The sequence below is a fragment of the Solanum dulcamara genome, chromosome 3 (assembly GCF_947179165.1).
Source record: "Solanum dulcamara chromosome 3, daSolDulc1.2, whole genome shotgun sequence".
NCBI lineage: Eukaryota > Viridiplantae > Streptophyta > Magnoliopsida > Solanales > Solanaceae > Solanum > Solanum dulcamara.
The window spans coordinates 69658963-69680077 of NC_077239.1; the positions used below are offsets into that span (position 1 = coordinate 69658963).

Sequence of the window (21115 nt, forward strand, 5' to 3'; positions counted from 1 at the left end):
TCATTTAAAGCCCTTCTGAACATAAGGTCCCAACCTTGAGGGCTCCAAATCTGCACTATAGTGGCATACTGTTGTAGGCTGATAATGTACAAATCAGGAAAAAGTATCCTCAATTTCACATCACCTAACCAAATCTCATTCCAGAAACTGGTCTTCAAACCATTCCCCACTCTGAAAGTCACCTTTGCATTGAAAGTAGTCCATATTCTCCTGATAGTTTTCCATACAGAGCACCCAAAAGTGTCATTCACCTCTTCCGTTATCCAGTTGCTCTGTAGGCCATATTTCTCAGCAATGAACCTCCTCCATAATGCCATATCTTCACAACAAAATCTCCACAGCCATTTTTGCAACATACTAGTATTCTGGATACTCAAGTTCTTAATGCCCAGACCCCCTTGTGTTTTGCTCATTATCACCTCTTCCCATTTAACCAGGTCGTATCCTTGCTTCTCTTTATTCCCTTGTCAGAGGAACACCCTTCTCAGCTTGTTGAGTTTTTTTCCAATACTTTTTGGCAGTGGAAAAAGACTTAGCATATAAGTTGGAAGGGCATCCAAAACTGATTTTATGAGAGTCAATCTACCTCCCAGCGATAGATATTGACTCTTCCACCTTGTTAGCTTCCTTTCACTTCTCTCCAAGACTTCACTCCATACTTCCAATTCTTTGTTCTTGGCTCCCAAGGGGTATTTGGTGGGAAGAGAAGCCACTTGACAGTGCAAGTTGTCAGCAAGGCCTTGCTTGTTATTAACTTGATTAATTGTGGGAACAAGCAGCTCTTCTGCCAGTTCACATGTAAACCTGATATGCCTTCAAAAATGGTTAGTATTGCCCTCAAATGTTTAATTTGTGACACTTCTGCACCACAGAACACTGGAGAATCATCTGTATATAGGTGTGTGACCTCCATGTTATTGGCCCTGTTTGTATATGCACCAAAACCTCTTATCCAACCCAATTCATTAGCCTTTCTAATCATGTAGTTGAGTCCCTCCATTGCTAGGAGGAATAAGAAAGGAGACATGGGATCTCCTTGTCTCAATCCCCTTTGTGATTGGAAAAAACCCTCCGGACTCCCATTTATAATGATTGAAAACTTCACTGTTGGCACAAAAAATTTGATCCAATTCACCCATTTCCTCCCAAAACCTATGTCACTCAGAACTTTAAAGAGGTAGTTCCAGTTGACATGGTTGTACGCCTTCTCTATATCCAATTTGCATAGGATTCCTGGTATCTTTCGTTTTACCCGGACTCCACCAACTCATTAGCCAATAAAGAAGCATCCATTATCTGTCTGTCTTTCAAAAAAGCCATTTGGTACTCATTAATCATTCTCCCCATAGCTGTTTTCATTCTCTCAGTGATCAACTTAGTGATGATTTTGTACATTCCACCAATCAAACTTATTGGCCTAAAATCCTTGAGTTCCTCTGCTCCAAACTTCTTAGGAATTAATGCCACAAAAGTGGCATTCAAGGATCTTTCAAACACTTCATTCTGATGGAAATTGTGAATTGTTGGCATCACATCACCCTTTATGATCTCCCAGCACTCCGTGAAAAAAACACATAGTAAAACCATCTGGGCCAGGAGCTTTGTTCAAGTGTTATCAAAGGCGAAAAGCGCAAAAAAGCTCTAATGTCCATTGGGGCTTTAAGCGCAGAGCGCAAATAAAAGTGTGGGCTTTAGTGAAAAAAGGTGCAAAGGGAGAAAAGGATACAAATATATATGTTTAGTCCAAGACCAATAATTATAAACATGAATGACAAATATATGACTAAAGAAATTGAAAAAAAGGTATGATAAAGTGAAATATCAATTGTTTAGTGTCACTTCTTCAAAAGAGGCTCATTGGCAAGGAAAAGTTTGCCTTAGATCCTTGATGATCACACTGAAGCGCACATAAAGCGAGGCGAAACACTAAACACGTTTTGAGCCTCGCTTCAGGGCTTAAGTGCGCCTTTGACAACACTGCTTTGTCCCCATCACACAATTTGAGAATGTGTACCTCTTCCTCTTCTGGGAATGGTCTTTGCATCCATTCCTGCTCCCCCTGGCTTATTCTTGGGCAATTCATCATCTCAAATGGTGGCCTCCAACTTTCTAATTCAGTGTAGAGCTTCTTGTAGAATTCTGTTATATGCTCTTTGATTTCTTTCGGATCTTTAGTCTCCTCCCGCTAATAATCAGTCTGTCGATGGTGTTGTACCTCCTATTTGCTGTTGCCACTCTTTGAAAGAACTTGGTATTATTATCTCCTTGCTTTAGCCATAACATTCTGGACTTCACCTGGACTCTTCATTCTTTGCTAACTCTTCTAGCTCGACTAGAACTGTTGCTCTACTCATCATCTCTTCCTCTGTCAGCACTATATCATTCTGAATCAGATCCATATCAGCTAGCTCATTTAGTTTATTGATAAGATAGGTAACAACTAGAATGGCATCTCCAGTGGGTTTTGTGTAGATTCATTGTAAACATATGAGATCTTGCCACTTCTAACAAATACTTATTTTTCTTTTGCAACAATCCCATTTCGTGCACTAGTATAGGGGCAATTAGTTTGATGGATTATCCCATCGAACTCCAGATAGGCACCAAACTTTTTATCCATATATTCTGTGCCATTGTCAGTTGGAGATTTTATCTTAGCCTCAATTGAGTACAAATCATCTTATATAATGACTGAAAGCAAGAGAAAACCTCACGTTTGGCCTTTACCAGATACACCCAAGTCATCTTAGTGCAACAATCAATAAAGGTAACAAACCATCGATTTTCAAACAAAGAAACAGTTTAATAGGACCCCATATTAGTGATTGCTGCCTGAACGATGGAACAGCAGTTGCATGTCACTAACTAATGGTTTTGTGATTCTTGGGTTATAATAAATTTTAATTGGTTTGTGAGATTGAAAAAAATTGGAACTTGCAGAAGTTTTTGTTAGTGTTCAAGTGTTCTCTCCTATATGATTTTCTTCTTTTTGACGATTTAAACAGATGTGATCCTTGCTTTCCAGAATATAGAGAACATTGCAGCAAAGAAGTCAGTACAGGATACTTCAAATGTGGTGAAAGGTCAAATGCACTGCATAGTTGGGGGTGAAGACATATTTCATGAAAGGGATATTAAGAGGCAAAAGAAACTAAATTGTGGTTTGTCAGAAATGAGCTTAGAAAGTCATGGTCAGATTCTACAAAGATGTCCTAGTTCTGAAATTGTTGCTAATTCCAACTACAATTTGGAGTATAAAATATGTGAATCTCCTGTTGTTCAGCCAAAAGCAGTTATAGATCAACATCCTCCAAAAGGAAGTGTTTGTGCTTTCTGTCATTCACCTAAGACCATAGAGGTGAGTTTATCAGTGCTGTATATGAAAAGAGAAAATTCAAGCTATCAGCTGCGATTATTGTGTTGTTTTTATAGTTTTCTTAGTACTCTCTTCCACTGCTGTCATTTGGAAAGTTATCCACTTATTTTGTGGTCTGCATCCTATGTTTATTTGCACACATGTTTATCTGGACATATTCTGCTATATTTACCCGATTCTTAATACTAACTTTTTTCAGTTTTTGTCAAATATTTGCAGAAAACTGGACCGTTCTTGTACTTTGCAAATGGAAGGGAAGTGGTGGGAAATGTTAATTCTCTTTCCAAAGTCATATGTGTGCACAGTAAGTGCATTGAATGGTAGGTGGTTTAAATCACTTTGCTTGATAATCTTCATAAAAAAAACACACTTTGCTGTAAGTATTACTGGAATACTTTTGGAGTATTCCCTTGTTCATAATACAAGTTACCTTTTTCAAAAAAAATAAAATCACTTTGCTTGATATTCCAGACATAATATTGTTTTATAATTACTTGCGATTTCAAAAACATAATATTGTTTTATAATTCCGCAACTGATAAAAGGAAGCTTTAAGTATGCAGTTAAGTGACAGCTCTATCCTGTGCAATCACTTCTTTTTCTTTATGTAGGTGTTGGATAACAGGATGAGATGGAACAAGTGGACTTTAAACACATTATGTGCTTCATCTTTATGCTTGAATTATTTAGCTGAGGATAGATGTTATGGACAATTGGAGTTGGAGAAAAAAAGGCTCCTGGTAGAGATGAGGGTGAGGAGAGACGTGTCTATTTCAGAGAACCAGTTTGGATTTATGCCGGGACGCTCAACTACAGAAGCCATCCATCTTATGAGGAGACTGGTGGAGCAGCATAGGGAGAGGAAGAGAGACTTGCATATGGTATTCATCGACCTAGAAAAGGCTTATGATAAAGTCCCAAGAGAAATACTATGGACATGTTTGAAGGCTAAAGGTGTACCTATGGCATACATTAGGGTGATCAAGGACATGTACGAGGGAGCCAAAACCAGGGTAAGGACAGTAGGAGGGGACTCAGAGCACTTCCCAGTGGTGATGGGGTTGCATCAAGGATCAGCTCTTAGTCCTTTTTTATTTGCCTTGGTGATAGATGGATTGACGCGACAAATTCAAGGTGCGGTGCCATGGTGTATGCTTTTCGCGGATGACATAGTCCTGATCGATGAGACTCGCCGCGGAGTTAACGCTAAGCTGGAGGATTGGAGACATACCTTGGAGTCTAAAGGGTTTAAGTTGAGTAGGACAAAGACAGAGTACTTAGAGTGCAAGTTCAGTGAGACACCTCAGGAGGTTGACGTTGAAGTTAGGCTTGGTGCTCAGGCCATCCAAAAGAGAAGTAGTTGCAAGTATCTTGGGTCTATCATGCAAGGCAGCGGGGAGATTGACGATGATGTCACACATCGTATTGGGGTAGGGTGGATGAAATGGAGGCTCGCTTCCGGAGTGCTATGTGACAAGAATGTGCCACCAAAACTTAAGGGCAAGTTCTACAAAGTGGTGGTTAGACCGGCTATGCTGTATGGGGCGGAGTGTTGGCCAGTTAAGACTTCTCACATTCAAAAGATGAAAGTTGCTGAGATGAGAATGCTGAGATGGATGTGTGGGCACACCAGGAGCGACAGGATTAGAAATGAGGCTATTCGGGACAAGGTAGGAGTGGCCTCGGTGGAAGACAAGATGCGGGAAATACGACTGAGATGGTATGGACATGTGAAGAGGAGAGACACAGATGCGCCAGTGCAGAGGTGTGAGAGGCTGGCCATGGATGGTTACAGAAGAGGTAGGGGTAGGCCGAAGAAGTATTGGGGAGAGGTGATTAGACAGGACATGGCGCAGTTACAGCTTACGGAGGACATGACCTTAGATAGGAGGGTGTGGAGGACCCACATTAGGGTAGAAGTCTAGTTCATAGTCTCGTTATTCTTCTCTATTCATAGGTGTAGTAGTGCATTACGATCTCTTGCGCTTTGAGTTCTGATTTCTGTTATTTCTGTTATTATTTATTACTTTCTATGCTCTGATTACTCAATTTTACCTGTGACGCTTTCATTATTTATTTAATCGTTATTTGTTATTAGTCTTTATTTAGTTGTATTTATTTGTTATCTATTTGTTATTTGTTTGTTGTTTTTCTCATAAAGCTTTTAATTTTCTATTCTTATCTAACATTTTTTATGCATTTATGCTTTTACTGAGCCGAGGGTCTCCAGGAAACAGCCGTCCTACCTTGGTAGGAGTAAGGTCTGCGTACATTCTACCCTCCCCAGACCCCATGTTGTGGGATTTCACTGGGTTGTTGTTGTTGTTGTTGTAACCAAAGTGTCAATATTCACGTATTAGCTCATTGGACTCTAGAGCTAGATCCTCAAAAATAACCAAGAGAAAACTATGGTTAGTTGGTTTGCTAAACAAAGCAGAACCAAGTCTACAAACAAGGAAAACAACTAAGCCTATCTAATCAGCTTGTCCATTTACAATGTTTTTGTCCCATTATATGTGACTGTAGAACTATGTCTCTAATGATAGTTTTGCTTTCATGTGCCTTCTGACTGAATCTTGACTGTTTCGGTCTAACCAGATATGATAGCAGTGGCTACTAAAAGAAATCCCAAGATAGCAGTCATAGATCTTCTATTGTTCACCTTAACTGACAGCCACCCTATCTCAGCCTCCTATGATCCGATTGGCCTATTTAGTCCCATACAATGTAGTAGAGTCTTCCAGATGTGCTGGGGACAAGAGCAATCAAAGAACATATTAGTATACGATTTCCCTCCACTGCAGATGCACCAAGAACACAATCCAAATGTGTTTACGGACCTTTGGTTGTAACAATCGAACATCATAATCTATTGTGCTTATGAAATTGTGGTTTTAATGAATATAGTCTTATTTGAATAGAAGGGGAGCCTTGGAGTAACTGGTAAAGTTGCTGCCATGTGACCAGGAGGTCACGGGTTCAAGCCTTGGAAACAGCCTCTGGCAGAAATGCAAGGTAAGGCTGTGTACAATAGACCCTTGTGGTCAGGCCCTTCCCCGGACCCTGCGCATAGCGGGAGCCTTAGTGCACCGGGCTGCCCTTTTTAGTCTTATTTGAATAATCCAGATAGGGCTTAACTTATATAGAGCTAATCTGGCAACGTGTATAGGTTGTTTCACTACAAGACTTGTATCTCCGCTGCTAAGTGCCTGTTTGGATTAACTTATTTTAAGCTGCTTATAAGTTATTTTCAGCTTATAAGCTGCTTTAGATAAGCTAAGCCAAACAGATCCAATTATTTTTTTTGGCTTATATTAAGCACAAAATGACTTTAAGTTGGCCAGCCAAATACTCAAAAAAGCTGAAAACAGCTTATAAGCAACTTATAAGCCAATCCAAACGGGCTCTAAAGCATAATCTCATTCTTATATTACATCACATTTCCATTGATCCTTTGGCGTGCTGCATTATTTGTTAGTCAATCCAACTTAGGTTTGATTGGATACCTTTTCGTTACTTAATTTCATTGGTTACAGGACACCTCAAGTATATTATGAAGGAGATATTATAAAGAATTTGGACACCGAGTTGGCAAGAGCTGCAAAACTCAAGTGTAGTAGTTGTGGCATGAAGGGTGCAGCACTTGGCTGCTATGTGACGTCTTGCAGGAGGAGTTATCATGTGCCCTGTGCATATGAAATCCAGGATTGCCAATGGGATATGGTAAGTAAATACAACTAGTTAACAAATTTATCAAATTGAGCATTGTAAAGTTTTCATTTTCTTATTTTCCCTAAAAGTTTACATCTTTAATTACAGGAAAACTTTGTGATGCTGTGCCCAATTCATAAATCTGTTAAATTTCCAAGTAAGAAGTCAAAGTCCAGAAAACATATCGGGAGGGAAGTGCATTCAAAGACTTCTCCCTTGTAAGAATAGTATATTAAGGCACTTGCTATTTTGTTTTCTATCTCCTCTTAAATTATTGGCAGTTGTTGAGAATGATAAAAACATCAAAAGGGCAGCCCGGTGCACTAAAGCTCCCGCTATGCGCGGGGTCCGGGGAAGGGCCTGAGAATGATAAAAAAATCATTATATAAATTTTAAAATCTGTGTGCTACCATCTATCCACTCGCCTTAAACTCCTTGGTTTAAGTTTGTTAATTTTGAAACTGGTGTACCTTTGTAGTACCATCAATATTCTATACTGATTTTCTAGATATATATAATGTACACTACTACTTTCCTGCCTAAAAGGTTATCTTGTTGATATAGAGATTTGGATGATGATTGAATGCAAGTGTCTTAATAAAATTAATGGCCTAAATTTTTTAAATCTTAATAAGAGACCTTAAATATATACACATCCACATAAAAATAAGGGAAAAGAACACTTTTACGCCAAAAAGGGAAACTATTTACAAGCAGCTGCCCCCTTACTTTCATACCCCCTGTTTTTAATTGCTAATTCGCGTTTACTGCTTGATACCATTGGAGTATATATATATATTCTGATGGTATCAAAGAGAAATAGAGAACACTACTCAGTTACTCATTGATACCATTAGAGTATATATATAATGAACAGTGTTTCAGTGCAAAGACTACTCAATTACTGCTTTATACTATCAAAGTATATAGAACAAGGGGGCAGACGGGTAAATAGATTGGGCCGTGGGTCCAACTCGAGTAAATAGTTTGGATTTGGTCCAATTTGGGTAAATACTTTGCCTAATGGGTCCAATATGTATAGTTTTCCCTAAAAATAATAATAATAATTTAGAATTGACCTTTTTATTCTTACATAGTACTTGTTTTTAGCTATGTTGTTCGGACTCTTCAATAGTGTCAACGGGTGCATATCAGATTCTCCAAAAGGAGTGTGTTTTTGGAATATCCGACACGGGTGCGGCATCGAAAGTGAAGAGTCCGCGTAACCTAGGTTTTTAGTATAGTATTCTTAAAAGATATAAAACCTTTAACTTCAAATAATAACATTATTTATAAAAAGAAGAATTATTTCTAGTTAACAAGATGTTAGCCATTTGCTTGTAATACATTACTTTGGATGTTATTGTAAAAACTTTATTTGTTAATAGAGAAAATAGCCAATTGTCCCCCAACCTATTAGTCAATTACCAACTACACACCAATGATTCACGGGAGTCCTATTACCCCATGGACCATTTTAAAGTGAAATTGATTCAATCCTAAAATGTCATAATCAATCATGTGTCAAGTTGTGAAACGCGCTTGACACGTGTATTTCACCAATTAATCCTTTTTTTTTAATCTCCTTCCTTTTTTCTTCATTCATTTTTTCAGCCCTAATGACTATAAAACACCATTTTGACCTCAAAATAATTCCTATGTTCTAACAAATCAAAATCAAACGTAACGCACTACTTTATCCATAAAAAATTGTCACCATCTTCCCTGAGCCGTCATGTGTCAATTTCCAAATAGAGAAGCCATTGTTGCAGCTCTCCGACTCTACAAAGCTTTGAACAAACCAAAAAATGGCAGCAACCCTTCTACCAGGAAGAAAGAACTCGTAACGTCAATTTCAAAAACCCCTATTTCTTCTCCATTCTCTCTCTAAAATTTTCATGAATTGGTTATAATCTGAGTTTCTGCTTTTGATTTTTGGTGGGTTTTGGGAGAAAATGGAAGATTCTTCTTCAGAAAATCTGGATAATGGAGAGTTATGGCTACCTTCTGATATTTTTCATGTAGAAGTTGTTTCTCTTTCAGTTCCTTCTAATAAGTTCAAAAGCAACAACCCCATTACTTGTTCTCTTTGTTGTTGTTTCTCTTAAGTCAATGACTTAGAAAAAGAAAATCCAATTAATGGGTATGCTTTTTTAAAAATGGGTTTGATTTATTAGACTTGTTCTAAACAAGTATATTGAGGAATTATGTTCATAAAATGCATCAATTGCCGGTAATTTGTATGCCAGACATTCATTGATGAAGCTTCAACAATGATAATGGTGGAGAAGGTATAGTTGTTTAGATAAATAACGAGAAAGAGAGAAAGAAAAAGAGAAAGAGAAAGAGAAGAGAACGAAAATAAAAAGAAAAGATAGGCAACTCATTCTCCTTGAGAGAGTGAAATGCGTTCTCTGTGCCAACTCAACACTTAAGGGTTTATTTATTCCATTTTAAAGTAGTCTAGAGGGTAATAGGACCCCATAAAGTATAAGTGTGTAGTTGGTAATTGGCTAATAGGTTGGGGGTTGGGGGTGGGGGAGGGGCATTTGACTATTTTCTCTTTTATTAATATGAAGATTTGAGGGGTTCAATTCATTGTTCTAAAAGATTTCTGGTAAAAAATAGATAGTCTACGTGTATTGTGCCACGTAGGACACGTGTGTCTACTTGTTCAATTTTATACAAGTTTAAGTGCCTACTTGTGCACACCAAAAGTTGGAGGACATAAATGTGAAATGAAGCTAAGTTAAAAGGTATATTTATGTGTTATGCCTATTGGAAATGGCTCAAAAATACCCCTCTTCCACTTTTTGGTCCAAAATACCCGTAGCCTATTGGAAATGACTCAAAAATACCCTCTCTTTCACCTTTTTGTCTAAAAATATCCCCACCTTTGTTTTTGGTTCAAAGATACCCCTCCTATCTTTTGGTCTAAAATTACTCTCAAACCAAATTTAATTGAATTGAATTCTTTTACTAATTAGTTAATCTTTTTATTTGTTCTAAAAGATATTTTTTATGTATTCAAATTCTTAATATTAGCTTATCCCAATATATTTAAGTTTAACGTAAAATAAAATAAAAAAATTATTGTGTAAAAATGAAGAATAAAATTCTTACTCATATTATTAAAATAACACAATAAAATTTTATAAATAAACAAAAGTGGAAAAAAAAAGACAAGATAAGACACTATTTTCTCATCTTCAAAAAGCAAAATTTCATGAAAAAGGGAACACAAACCTTTTTGGAGCCTCGTGACCAATGTAAAACAACATTTTATTTTTTTGTTTAACCCAATTTTGAATGTAAGCATCATTCGTCCTAAAAATCCAAAATTAAACTTTTACCTCTCTTTCCCTCTCTCAAATCAATTCAAATGTTAAACTCAAAGAGATTTCAAAAATAACCTAGTTTGCCAGATTGGGTTTGGAGAGGGGGGAATCAAATTGTAGGAGAAAAATAAATTTTCATCAGGTAATAAGTGCTGAAAAATGTGTAAAAGTTGAAGGAAAATCATTATTGAAGAAAAACTTACAGTTTTATAAGTTATATTTTAAGAATTTTATTGCGTTATTTTAATAATAAGAATCAGAATTTTATTTTTCATTTTTACACAATAAATTTTTTATTTTATTTTACATTAGACTTAAATATATTGGGATGAGCTAATATTAAGAATTTGAATAAATAAAAAATTATTTTGTAGAACAAATAAAAAAAATTAACTAATTAGTAAAATAATTCAATTCAATTAAATTTGGTTTGAAAGTAATTTTAGACCAAAAGATGGAAGGAGGGGTTTCTTTGAACCAAAAACAAAGGTGGGGGGTATTTTTAGACCAAAAGGTGAAAGGGAGAGTAGTTTTGAGCCATTTCCAATAGGTTAGGGGTATTCTTGGACCAAAAGGTGGAAGATGGGTATTTTTGAGCCATTTCCAATAGATTAGGGGTATTCTTGGCCTTTTCCCCTTGTTTTAACAACAACATACCCCGTGAAATCCCACAAGTGGGGTTTGGGGAGGGTAAAGTGTATGTAGATCTTGCCACTTCTTCGTGAAGGTAAGGAGGTTGTTTTCGAAATATCCCCGGCTCGAGTGCAGCAAATCCAGTACAAAGAAGAATATTGTTTTAAATGAAAATAAAATCATAAAATTCACTATAATTTTTTTTTTGGGCATAAATGATGATTTAAGTTCGTGGTAGGCGTCGGAGCTGGGTAGAGCAGTAGCAAAACTCAGGTGGTAATGCAAGTGCACGGTGAGCGTAGTAGCCCCTCGGACATGCTTTTTGTATAAGCTAGCAAAGAGCTAGTGAGGGCCAGAATGGAATATCGTATGTAGTGTTGAATCCAATCTGAAGCTTTTTCGAACAAGTGAGGAATGAGTGACCACAAGCTTTGCTTAAGCGCTCGACATGCAGTTAGCTTAAAACATGTTCATCATATGGCCGAGCGATGAGCTTCTTTCATTCGTCAGTATGGGGTAGGTGGAGTTCTTTTCTCGTATGCTTGGCATTACTATAGTCGCACCCGTCTTCCTTTTTAGTGCACAACAATAACAACAACATACCCAGTGAAATCTCACTAAGTGGGATTTGGAGAGGGTAAAGTGTACGCAGACCTTACTAATACCTCGAGGAGGTAGCTCCTTTTTAGTGCAAATGAAATGAAAATCCTAATAGAGACTACCCACATGGTGATCAAAACCCACCCTTCTTTGCTTCATTGTCAATTGATTGGCGCATGAACAAAGCTGTAACAGAGCATGTACGCGACGACCAAACACGGCTTTGCCAGCTGCCTGTGATAGGAAAAAGAAAACTTGATCAGATAGTTCGTGTAGAGCATTTTCCACCTTGCCTTTGATCTTTCCCTTGCTGTGTAGGTAAAGCTAGAAGAGCATTATTGGCCCTCTAGCCGACAAGCAAACCTTCCATTCTTATGTTTGCATCATTTCTCTCTTTCTTGCATTCACCTGACAAAGGTTTCAAATGAGCATCCCATAGGGCAGCCATAGCTTGAACCTTCATTCTCGTAGTCAGCTATTTAACTCAGGAAGCGAAGGTTCGAGAAGGATGGTGGTTAGTCTTCCTCGTCTCTTTCAGGTGGGCGGTGGGAATAACTCTTCTAGCATCAATATGGATTGACCAAAGATTGGGAGTAGTCGTCATCTTTTCCCACAGTAGTCATCCAACAAGAAAGGGAAAGACCACTTAGCACAATGGAATAGGAAAGAGAGCATCGAGCACAACTTCCGTGTCACTAGAAATTCTTTTTCACCTATTGGCAGACTGAATGAAAAAGGTTTTGTCAAGCAAGCATGATTGTCACGTCGATCGATAGTTGAGAAATACTATCTCTGAGGCCCGTACTTTAGGGTTATGTTTCAGTGTTGACAGAGATGGTTCAACATGCTAGCTACACTTCCTCTTCTAGAACAGTGACATCCTAGTCTATTCCCTTTTTGAAAAGTGCCACAACTCCTATCACAACCCCAGAAAATAGGGCATTTGAAGCATCAATCTCATAAAATGCTCTATGCCATCTTCCTTATACTTTGACTATTAATTCATGAGCACAAACCTCCCCCATAAAGGAAAGCGGGAAAGGCCCCGAATTGAAGGGCTCTTCTATCTTTGATTTGAAAATAAAGTGAGAGCCTCAACCCTCTGGTGTATGGGTACACCGTTCACAGATAGAAAACCAATGTCCTCTTGAAGAGTTCTTCGGTGAAAGGATCGCTAGCATCCAAGGATGATCAGAGCTAAGGACTAGCCCCAAAGGGATAAGCAGCATGGAAAAAGAAGGGATAGGGGCCATACTATATAGTCTCCTTTTCATGCAAAATTTTCTAATTTTTCACTCTTATTACCTTTAGTTTGAGATGAAAGGAAATCAAAGTCTCATTCAAACAAAGAAAGAAAGGTAATGAACTCTATCCAAGACTGAGACAGCATAGGCGAAAAGGACACAGGGGATAACTAGATGATTAAAGATCAAGCAAGCGAATGCAATCAAAGAGCATCACCACTGTTCAATCATCAAAAGTGAGATCTCTTTAAGTCTGATCTTCTTTTCTCTTTTGAGTTAGGTTCGTAAGACAGGAAATCGGGTTTTCTGAATATCTTTCGTCCGGCCTGGCTTATTAAGTAAGTTAGTTATAGATCGAAATTGGACCTGAGAGAGACTACTTTCTAGTAAGAGTAGGTGTGCCTTAAGTTGAGGAGAGTTGTTCACAAGCAGTGGTTATGAGTTCTTTCTTGTTCCGGTTAAAAAGAGGCTGCGCACCTTCAGTTGCACTAGTGGATTGAATAACCTTCTTTTTTAGTGTCAACAAAATGCATGTGTTCTTGGTCAGCAAAAACACAAGTACAGGCTGGAGGACTGATATTACTATAAGTAGGACATAGGCCTTCAAAGAGAAATGGAAGGATTTTTTTTAGCATTTTTCCACTTATCCAAGGAATCCCTTTCTTGATATTTGTATTTGAGAGAGAGAGCTATGCTTAGGTTAGTTCCTTCAGTCAAGATATTTTGGAGGCTCAATTCCAAACGGAGCTCAAGGTAGAGGAAGCCCTTTTGTTCGGACAGGATTACATAAAAGTCTCTTTTTGCAATTTGCAAAGAGGCCCTAGATTAGGGGGGAACTCTTCTCTCCATTTGGGAAGCCATTATCCTTGAAAATCTACTTGGACCACCTATCTCAGATAGAGAACTATGGGACCCAACCGCAGCTCGCCTTATAAAAGGCTTTTTCAAGCGATTGCTCGACAAGACTTAGATCTGGTCTTTGAAGGAATCAAAAAAAGGAGAGACTGGTAAACGTTTTACTAGCCCCACCCTCTCCTGATTGAATGATTAAGTGTTGGTATCTCGTCATAAAAATGTAGTGGATCCATAATTGTTGCTAGTCGGAAAGTGAAGTCGTAAGAGGAACTGCTCGAGTTGCTGGTATAATTAGGTTTCACTATGCTCTTGATAAGCAAGTGTATCTCATTTGATTGTCATGTGGAGAAAAGGCTTGTTAAGGTATTAGTATATCTAAATAGGAGTATCTTCACATACATATGCACACTAGAAGAGATGTATATCTGTTTATGTTATTAGTCTTGTTAAATTGAGTAGTCCATTATGATTTATCCATTAGTGTAAAACTGGGAAAATGTTGTTTCTTTCTCTTTCTTCTAGACTTAGAATGAAGTAATATCCTTGTCAAGAAGTCAGCTAGCATATCTATTGGAACACATTGGATATCAAGCTCTGTTACATGAAGGAAGCCACAGAATATTGGGGTTTATTAGTTGAAAAGCTTCATATTAATTCATGAAATACATAAAAAAACTTGTTTGTATACTATAACACATTGATTTTGTTCTTTTATGTAAATCAAAGGGCAATTGAGATATTTATGGTCATTAGAATATGAGGGTAATTGTCCTCATCTATAAGCAATTCCATAACTCCTTTTCCTTTTTGACCATTGTGCATGCAGAACCACCGAGCAATTGACTTTTTGGGCAAGATCATCAGATGGACCCAAAGAATGGGTTCTTTGTGGGTCTGCTCTATCATCAGAAGAGAAGGTTGGTTTATCTTTTCTGCAGTGACAATAGTCTCTGCTAGTTCTATCATATTTCCCTTGTATCTATTTTAAGACTGTTTGATCAGTCTCACGATCATGTATGCAGTTACAAGTCACATGGAGAATTGCCATTGGCATGTTTCCAGGCAAAAACCCTTTGTTTATTTCAGCTCTCTGGTTTACTAGAGTAGTCAACTTATTATGGTCATGAATAGATGGTTTAACTCTGCGTTTGTCAACGTTAAGTTGATGTCTTAGTCCTGGTTGATCATTGATGCATGTCCTGGGAATAGCAACTTATGAAAGATCCACTTATTTTAGTGTCTTTACTTTTATTTGTTTACTTTTATGGTATTTGTACTTTGGCCCTCTTAATGCCCTTTTTTTGAGAGAGCCTTTGGAGTAAAACAAATTGGTAACTTCTTTTTGTTTGGAATTGTTAGCTGAAAATGGTGCATTTCTAACATTATTAATCCATCGTATTGTCTTTTGACATTTTGCAGTATATGTTGGTGAAATTTGCTGATATGTGTGGTGCAACTGTGTGCAAGTTTTGGAAACCAAATGTGACACATGTTGTTGCAACAACTGATGTAAAGGGTGCATGCACCAGAACAATGAAAGTTCTCATGGCGATTTTGAGTGGAAAATGGATCCTGACTATTGACTGTAAGCACTGTTACCTGTTATATAAAATTGTTTGTGGGATAGGTTTTTCATTTGGTTCTCCATGAAATGAGGGGGCACGTTGAATCGCTATTGAATCAAGAAATTAAATAAAGTAGAATGTGTGGGGGATATAAGAATAAGTTGCTTTAGTGTTGAGGGAAGAGCAGGGAAATACCTGGGTAAATGTGTGACTTCTCGCCACTTCGAGAGCATGGACTTCTTTTTGGAAATAGTTTGCTTGACCTGGGTCAATAGTTAATTAGTTGTCTAATGACGAAGGATGATTATTTTATTTAAATTCCATTCTCCTACCATGGAACTTGTTTATTTGCAGGGGTAAAAGCTTGTGTTGCAGCAAATGGTCCAGTAAATGAAGAACTTTATGAAATAAGTCTAGACAATTATGGCCGTTCTGGGGGCCCGAAAGCTGGAAGGTTGAGGGCCTCAACTAATGTAAGTGTCTGGTTAATGCAGGAGACAGAGAAACTAGTTTATTATACTCCTTGTGGATAAGTTTCATGGCTAAAGATCTTTTATTTTCTTCTGGTTCTGGACTGAGGTGGTACATATTAAAAGCTTTATTTATCCAGTAAACAATTATTCCTTTATATCGCAGGCGCCAAAACTTTTTGATGGTTTCAAGTTTTATTTGAGTGGAGATTTTATGCCAGCTTATAAAAGTGACCTGTTAGATCTAGTTGGGAAGGCTGGAGGCACCATCATTCAGAGCAAGGGGCAGTTGGTGAAACAGACTCATGATGCACAAGGAACTCAGCCACCTTCTCTAGTCGTATACAATTGTGATCCGCCGCAGGATTGCACGTTTGAAGAAGAAAGCAGTATTTTGCAGCAAAGATTAGCTGCAGCTGAGGATCTAGCCAAGCAAATTGGTTTTCAGACCGTTCAGCATACTTGGATTCTGGAATCTATTGCTGCATGTAAACTGGTACCTTTCTGCTGATGAGCCATTGCTGCAAGATTTTTGTGCAACTGAGATACTCACTTGTGGTAGAAGAGCAAAATTAGTTGTACATTTTCTGCACCTGGGGAATATAATTAAATCTTAAAAGCTAAATATACTTCCAAGATTTTGTGTATAAATGTGAAATAGAGATATTACAACCTTGGTTTGAAGTTCAGTTTTGTATTCCGCAATTCAGTTTGGTAGAGTGCATTAAAAAAAATCATGCATTAGTTTGTGTATTACTAGTAGGGCTGTACAGGGCAAACCGATAAACCGCACCAAATCGACAAACCGAATCAAACCGGAAAAAAAAAACCGACTAGTGGTTTGGTTTGACTTGGTTTGGTGTTTGGAAAAAAACCCGACCATTATAGGGTTGGTTTGGTTTTAACTAAAAAAAGTCAAACCGAACCCAAACCGACTTAATTATAGATATACTACTTTTAAATTATGTTATACATAAAAATATTTATTAAAATGTAATTTATAAATATTTTTAAAATTTTTTTCATAATTTTTGTTTTCTTTCTTACATTTAGATTTGGACTTGAGAAGCCTATCTAAATAATATACAAAAAAAAACCATCTTATAAAGTTATATTATAAAGTTAAAACTTCAAACAGTGTTCTGCCTCCATGTTATATGTTGATATTTTGTACTAGAACTCTTTTTAAGAAGCATTGCTCTGTCCTTTTTATTAGATACTATGAAAAATCTGAAAATCCGAAAAAACCCAAAAACCCGAAAAACTCCGAAAAACCTGAGAAAAATTGATATCGAAAAACCCGATTTTTATTGATTTGGTTTGGTTTATAGATTTAATAATCCGACACAAATGGTTTAGTTTGGTTTGATTTGTAAAAAATCCGAACCAACCCGGTCTATGTACACCCCTAATTACTAGTATCTTGTTTGATACATTTTTTCAATCTATGTATACTTAATGCAAGCATTAGTTATACATTTTGGGGTTGTTTGGTAGTGTATAAGAATAATGTTTGAATAGGGTGTATTAGTAATGCTTACATTAGTTATGATTTCTAATGCATTGTTTGGTTTGATGCATTAAAATAACATGCTTTGTATAATTTTTAAAAGTATTTATTTTAAAAAATACACTCCACAAATATGATGGAAAAGATGTAGAAAAGATTTCTAAAGACGATTATGTCTTTAACCATATAATGTATGCATTGAAACCCCTTGCATTAATATCACATGAATTTTATGCTGTGATTAAGCCCCTACATGGGAGAAAAAGCAATTAAGTCCCCACACGGGCGTAACAACAACAATAAGCCCCCACACGGGCAAAATAGATATACTAATCAAGTTTCAATATCTCAATCTTATGTTATGATCCCATCCCATAGTCTACCCAACCCAGTCTAGAAGAAGGATAGTCAAATCTATTTTGAAGGCCAAATTTCACTCAAATCACTCTGTCGATACTTTCCTCTATCAACAGCCCCAGAATGATCCCAAACAACTAAGAATGAAAAGTACTAATCAATAGGGTTCAAATGAAACCCATATTGTTAAGGTTTGGAATCAGGGTTAAATTGTTCAAAAAACTCATCAAAATCGAAAAAGGTAAAATCAGAATTTTATTTGAAAAACATATTCCTCAAGTAAAAGTAGTTTGTGGGTGAAACCCAACCAAATATGAGTAATTATCGAGTCTCAAATTAAAAAAATATCAATTTTCCAATTTGAGGGAAAACTCTCAAAATCCTCATTTGAAATCTTGATTTTGAAGTGTTTGTGAAAGATAAGATTCAAAGAATTTGATATAGAATCGATTAAAGAACTTACACGAGGTTCCTCATGAAATTACTCCAAAATCTCTTCTCCTAAGGTCTAAACGATTGAAAATGGAGGAAATAAGAAAAAAGGGAAGGAATTCTGTAATTACACTGTTCAGGGAAGTGGGGTGCACGAACGCGGGTTGAATCCCACGAATGCGACTCACAAGCCTGATTCAAACCCCACGAACGTGGGAACAATGTCACGATTGTGGCACACTATTCAACCGCGAACACACCCCCTTTGCTTGTGGTCGCGGTGCTCTTTCCAGACTACACTTGGGAACGTGCTCGAGGACCCACGATCGCGGTCCTCTTACACCAGCTATCAGAAATGAACAAATATAATATTCTCAAAGTCTCTGAACAAACCTTGGAATTCATTCGGAGCCCAAAAAAAATAAACTGGATATGTTACCCCCACTAAATTTGACATACCAAACTCAATGAAAATGTCAAATTTCTGAAAAAAAGTTTTTATGACATAAATACCCTTTGGGGGCCTCTTTAGGCCAAAAATTCAATTTTTTGCCTAAAACCCAAATCACAACTTAAGGTCTCGGGACTTTAACCAACTACTTTACTAGATCAAACTCGATGTTCTGGACGCAACAGAACTAACAGAATTACCATTAGACTCTCAGATCACGAAATGTTGACAAATGTCAACCATTTCAATATAGCTCAACTCAAAAGGCTCAAAATCATCAAAATCTCACCCGATCGCATCGGAAATCACACCAACCATTTCCGATATACATATGAAGCATGACTACTTTAAGAGAAAGGGCAAAGTCGTCATTTCGCACATAAAATAATTTCTCATGAAATGGAACATTAAAAAAATAAAGACAATAAGTAGTTATATAAGACTACATCAACTTTATATTCTACAATAACTAACAATATAGAAAGCTTTAGGTTTATAAAGATCCTTGATCAGATGGAAGATCTAATATTTCAAATTGTCATCGTGCTTAGCTTACTATTATTAATATTAGCCTCAGGAAGAGGACTTTGTGTCATGATAAGTGTCTTAATAGTCCCTCTCAATCTAGATGGGCAAAATTGATGGACAAATTGTTACCAAAAAGACCAAGTTACGATACATATAGGTAGATGTAACATTGTCACACAACACCCGGACAAATTCACCGAGATATATAAATGTCTAACTCGCAAAGAACGTGATGAATCAAAGTGGTCTCAACAATTGTGTAGGGACATGACTGACAGAAGTAACAATTCCAGAGTTTACCAATAAAGGTAGTGGTGGAGTGGGAAGTTTCATCCTTAATCGAGAGGTCTCGGATTCAAGCCCCCTTGGGTACGGAGTCGCCTTTGTTAAGGAGTGCTTTACCCCCAATATAGGATTTTCCACAAACTCTTAGAAGCCTCAGATGATCAGAAAGACAAGTGATCAAAGTCCAGGCTCAGAACCTACACAAGTGTAGAAACAAGGGGTGGGAACCAAACAATACGGTACCCTGCAAGCCGACTAATAAAAATAAGTAAATCTAATATGATTCATGAACTCCTTTCCACCCCAATCAAACCTCCATGACTACAACTTGCATAGAAAATCAGCCCAACCTAGTAGTTCATACTAAACAGTTAAAATAACGCTCAAATCACAACTCAGTATCACAAGTCATAGCATACAAATAATCACAATCAAATACAAGCATCATGTCTGTCACACAGATATGCAGGAATGAATATGCACACTCAATGATCATGCATGTGTGCAATTGCCAGCAAAGACCTCAGCATCATAATCTCTCATCGAAAATGACCTCGTCATCACAATCCCTCTCTAGAAGCGACCTTGGTTTCACACTTTCGTCGGAAATGACCTTAGCCTCATAATACCCCACTGAAAATGACCTTGGCATCGTAATATCTCGCTGGAAATGACCTCGATATTATAATATCTCACCAAAAATGACCTCGAAATCACAACATCTCGTCAGAAATAACCTCAACATCATAACATCTTTTCAAAAATGACCTCGACATCACAATATTTCATCGAAAATGACATCGACATCACAACGTCTCGCCGAAAATGATCTCAACATCATAATCATATGCATTTCATCACAGTGTTCTAGAACCAATGCAATCAGCATGCTCATATAAGTAATGAGGAATATATCAAGTCAAACAATCCACAATCATAATCAGACTATCAAAGTATTTCATCAAATATACATCGATATCAAGATCATGACATGTGATACTTGAATCAATACAATAGCACATATCATCTTTTATTAATCCCGTCGATCAATTTATATTAGTTCATATCATATTTTAATCCATAACCTCATTTTCGTTACTCCCCAATACACACAACAAAGAAAAATTTGGGATTCTATAAGATTCACAGAGTTTTAAGAGTTCACTTGCCTTAACTAAATGATGATCAATCAATCAACGTGAGCCTTTCCTTTCCAAATACACTCTGAATCACCACAATCTAATCACATAGTGTCTCACAGTCAGAAACCAAGTCCAATGACACCAAAACTACAAAATTCGGGAAAAGAGAGGTCAAAAGGCTCAAATTTTGATTTCGAAAATAGGGACTAAATTCGGGAATTTTTACATGGGAACGTTCTTCTAAGCATTAGAAACTCATAGGTGAAAATCGTTTCGAAAACCAAGTTCAAATCAAATCACAATACTCATTTAAAACATTTTTCAAAAGTTTTTGAAAAACCCCAATTTCACCAATTTAAATAATCAATTTTCATGTTTAAATCCAGAATTAATCAATGCGTAATGAAGGTTTGAAGTCAAAAGAACTTACCCAATTGTTTCCACGCCAAAATCCTCTTTCAAATCGCCTATCTAAAGCTCAAGAACTCCAAAAAAGGAGTAAAAAGCTTAACCCCTATCTAAACCTTCTTAGATGTCGCTTAAACGATTCAGTTTCGCTTTCACAGCTTAATTGACCCAGCTCGCTAAAGTGAAGGGTGCATCGTTTAAGCAGACGTT

At 37.1% G+C, this 21115-nt stretch overlaps 1 protein-coding gene across 4 annotated transcripts in view; it reads left to right on the plus strand.

The window, feature by feature from the left end:
• The window catches only part of LOC129882766 (BRCA1-associated RING domain protein 1-like), a 26046-nt gene extending 9501 nt beyond the window's left edge, over positions 1-16545 (plus strand). For 2 of the 4 annotated variants that reach the window (XM_055957209.1, XM_055957208.1), the window contains 8 exons: positions 3006-3358; positions 3596-3696; positions 6913-7099; positions 7196-7305; positions 14584-14674; positions 15177-15342; positions 15677-15795; positions 15959-16545. In XM_055957209.1, the coding sequence (XP_055813184.1) occupies positions 3089-3358; positions 3596-3696; positions 6913-7099; positions 7196-7305; positions 14584-14674; positions 15177-15342; positions 15677-15795; positions 15959-16303 (1389 nt within the window). In that variant the 5' untranslated portion in view covers positions 3006-3088 and the 3' untranslated portion in view covers positions 16304-16545. Of the gene's footprint in view, positions 1-3005; positions 3359-3595; positions 3697-6912; positions 7100-7195; positions 7306-14583; positions 14675-15176; positions 15343-15676; positions 15796-15958 lie in introns of those variants that run through there. The other 2 variants (XM_055957211.1, XM_055957210.1) reach the window with 2 other exon arrangements.
• Positions 16546-21115: the final 4570 nt, after the last annotated feature.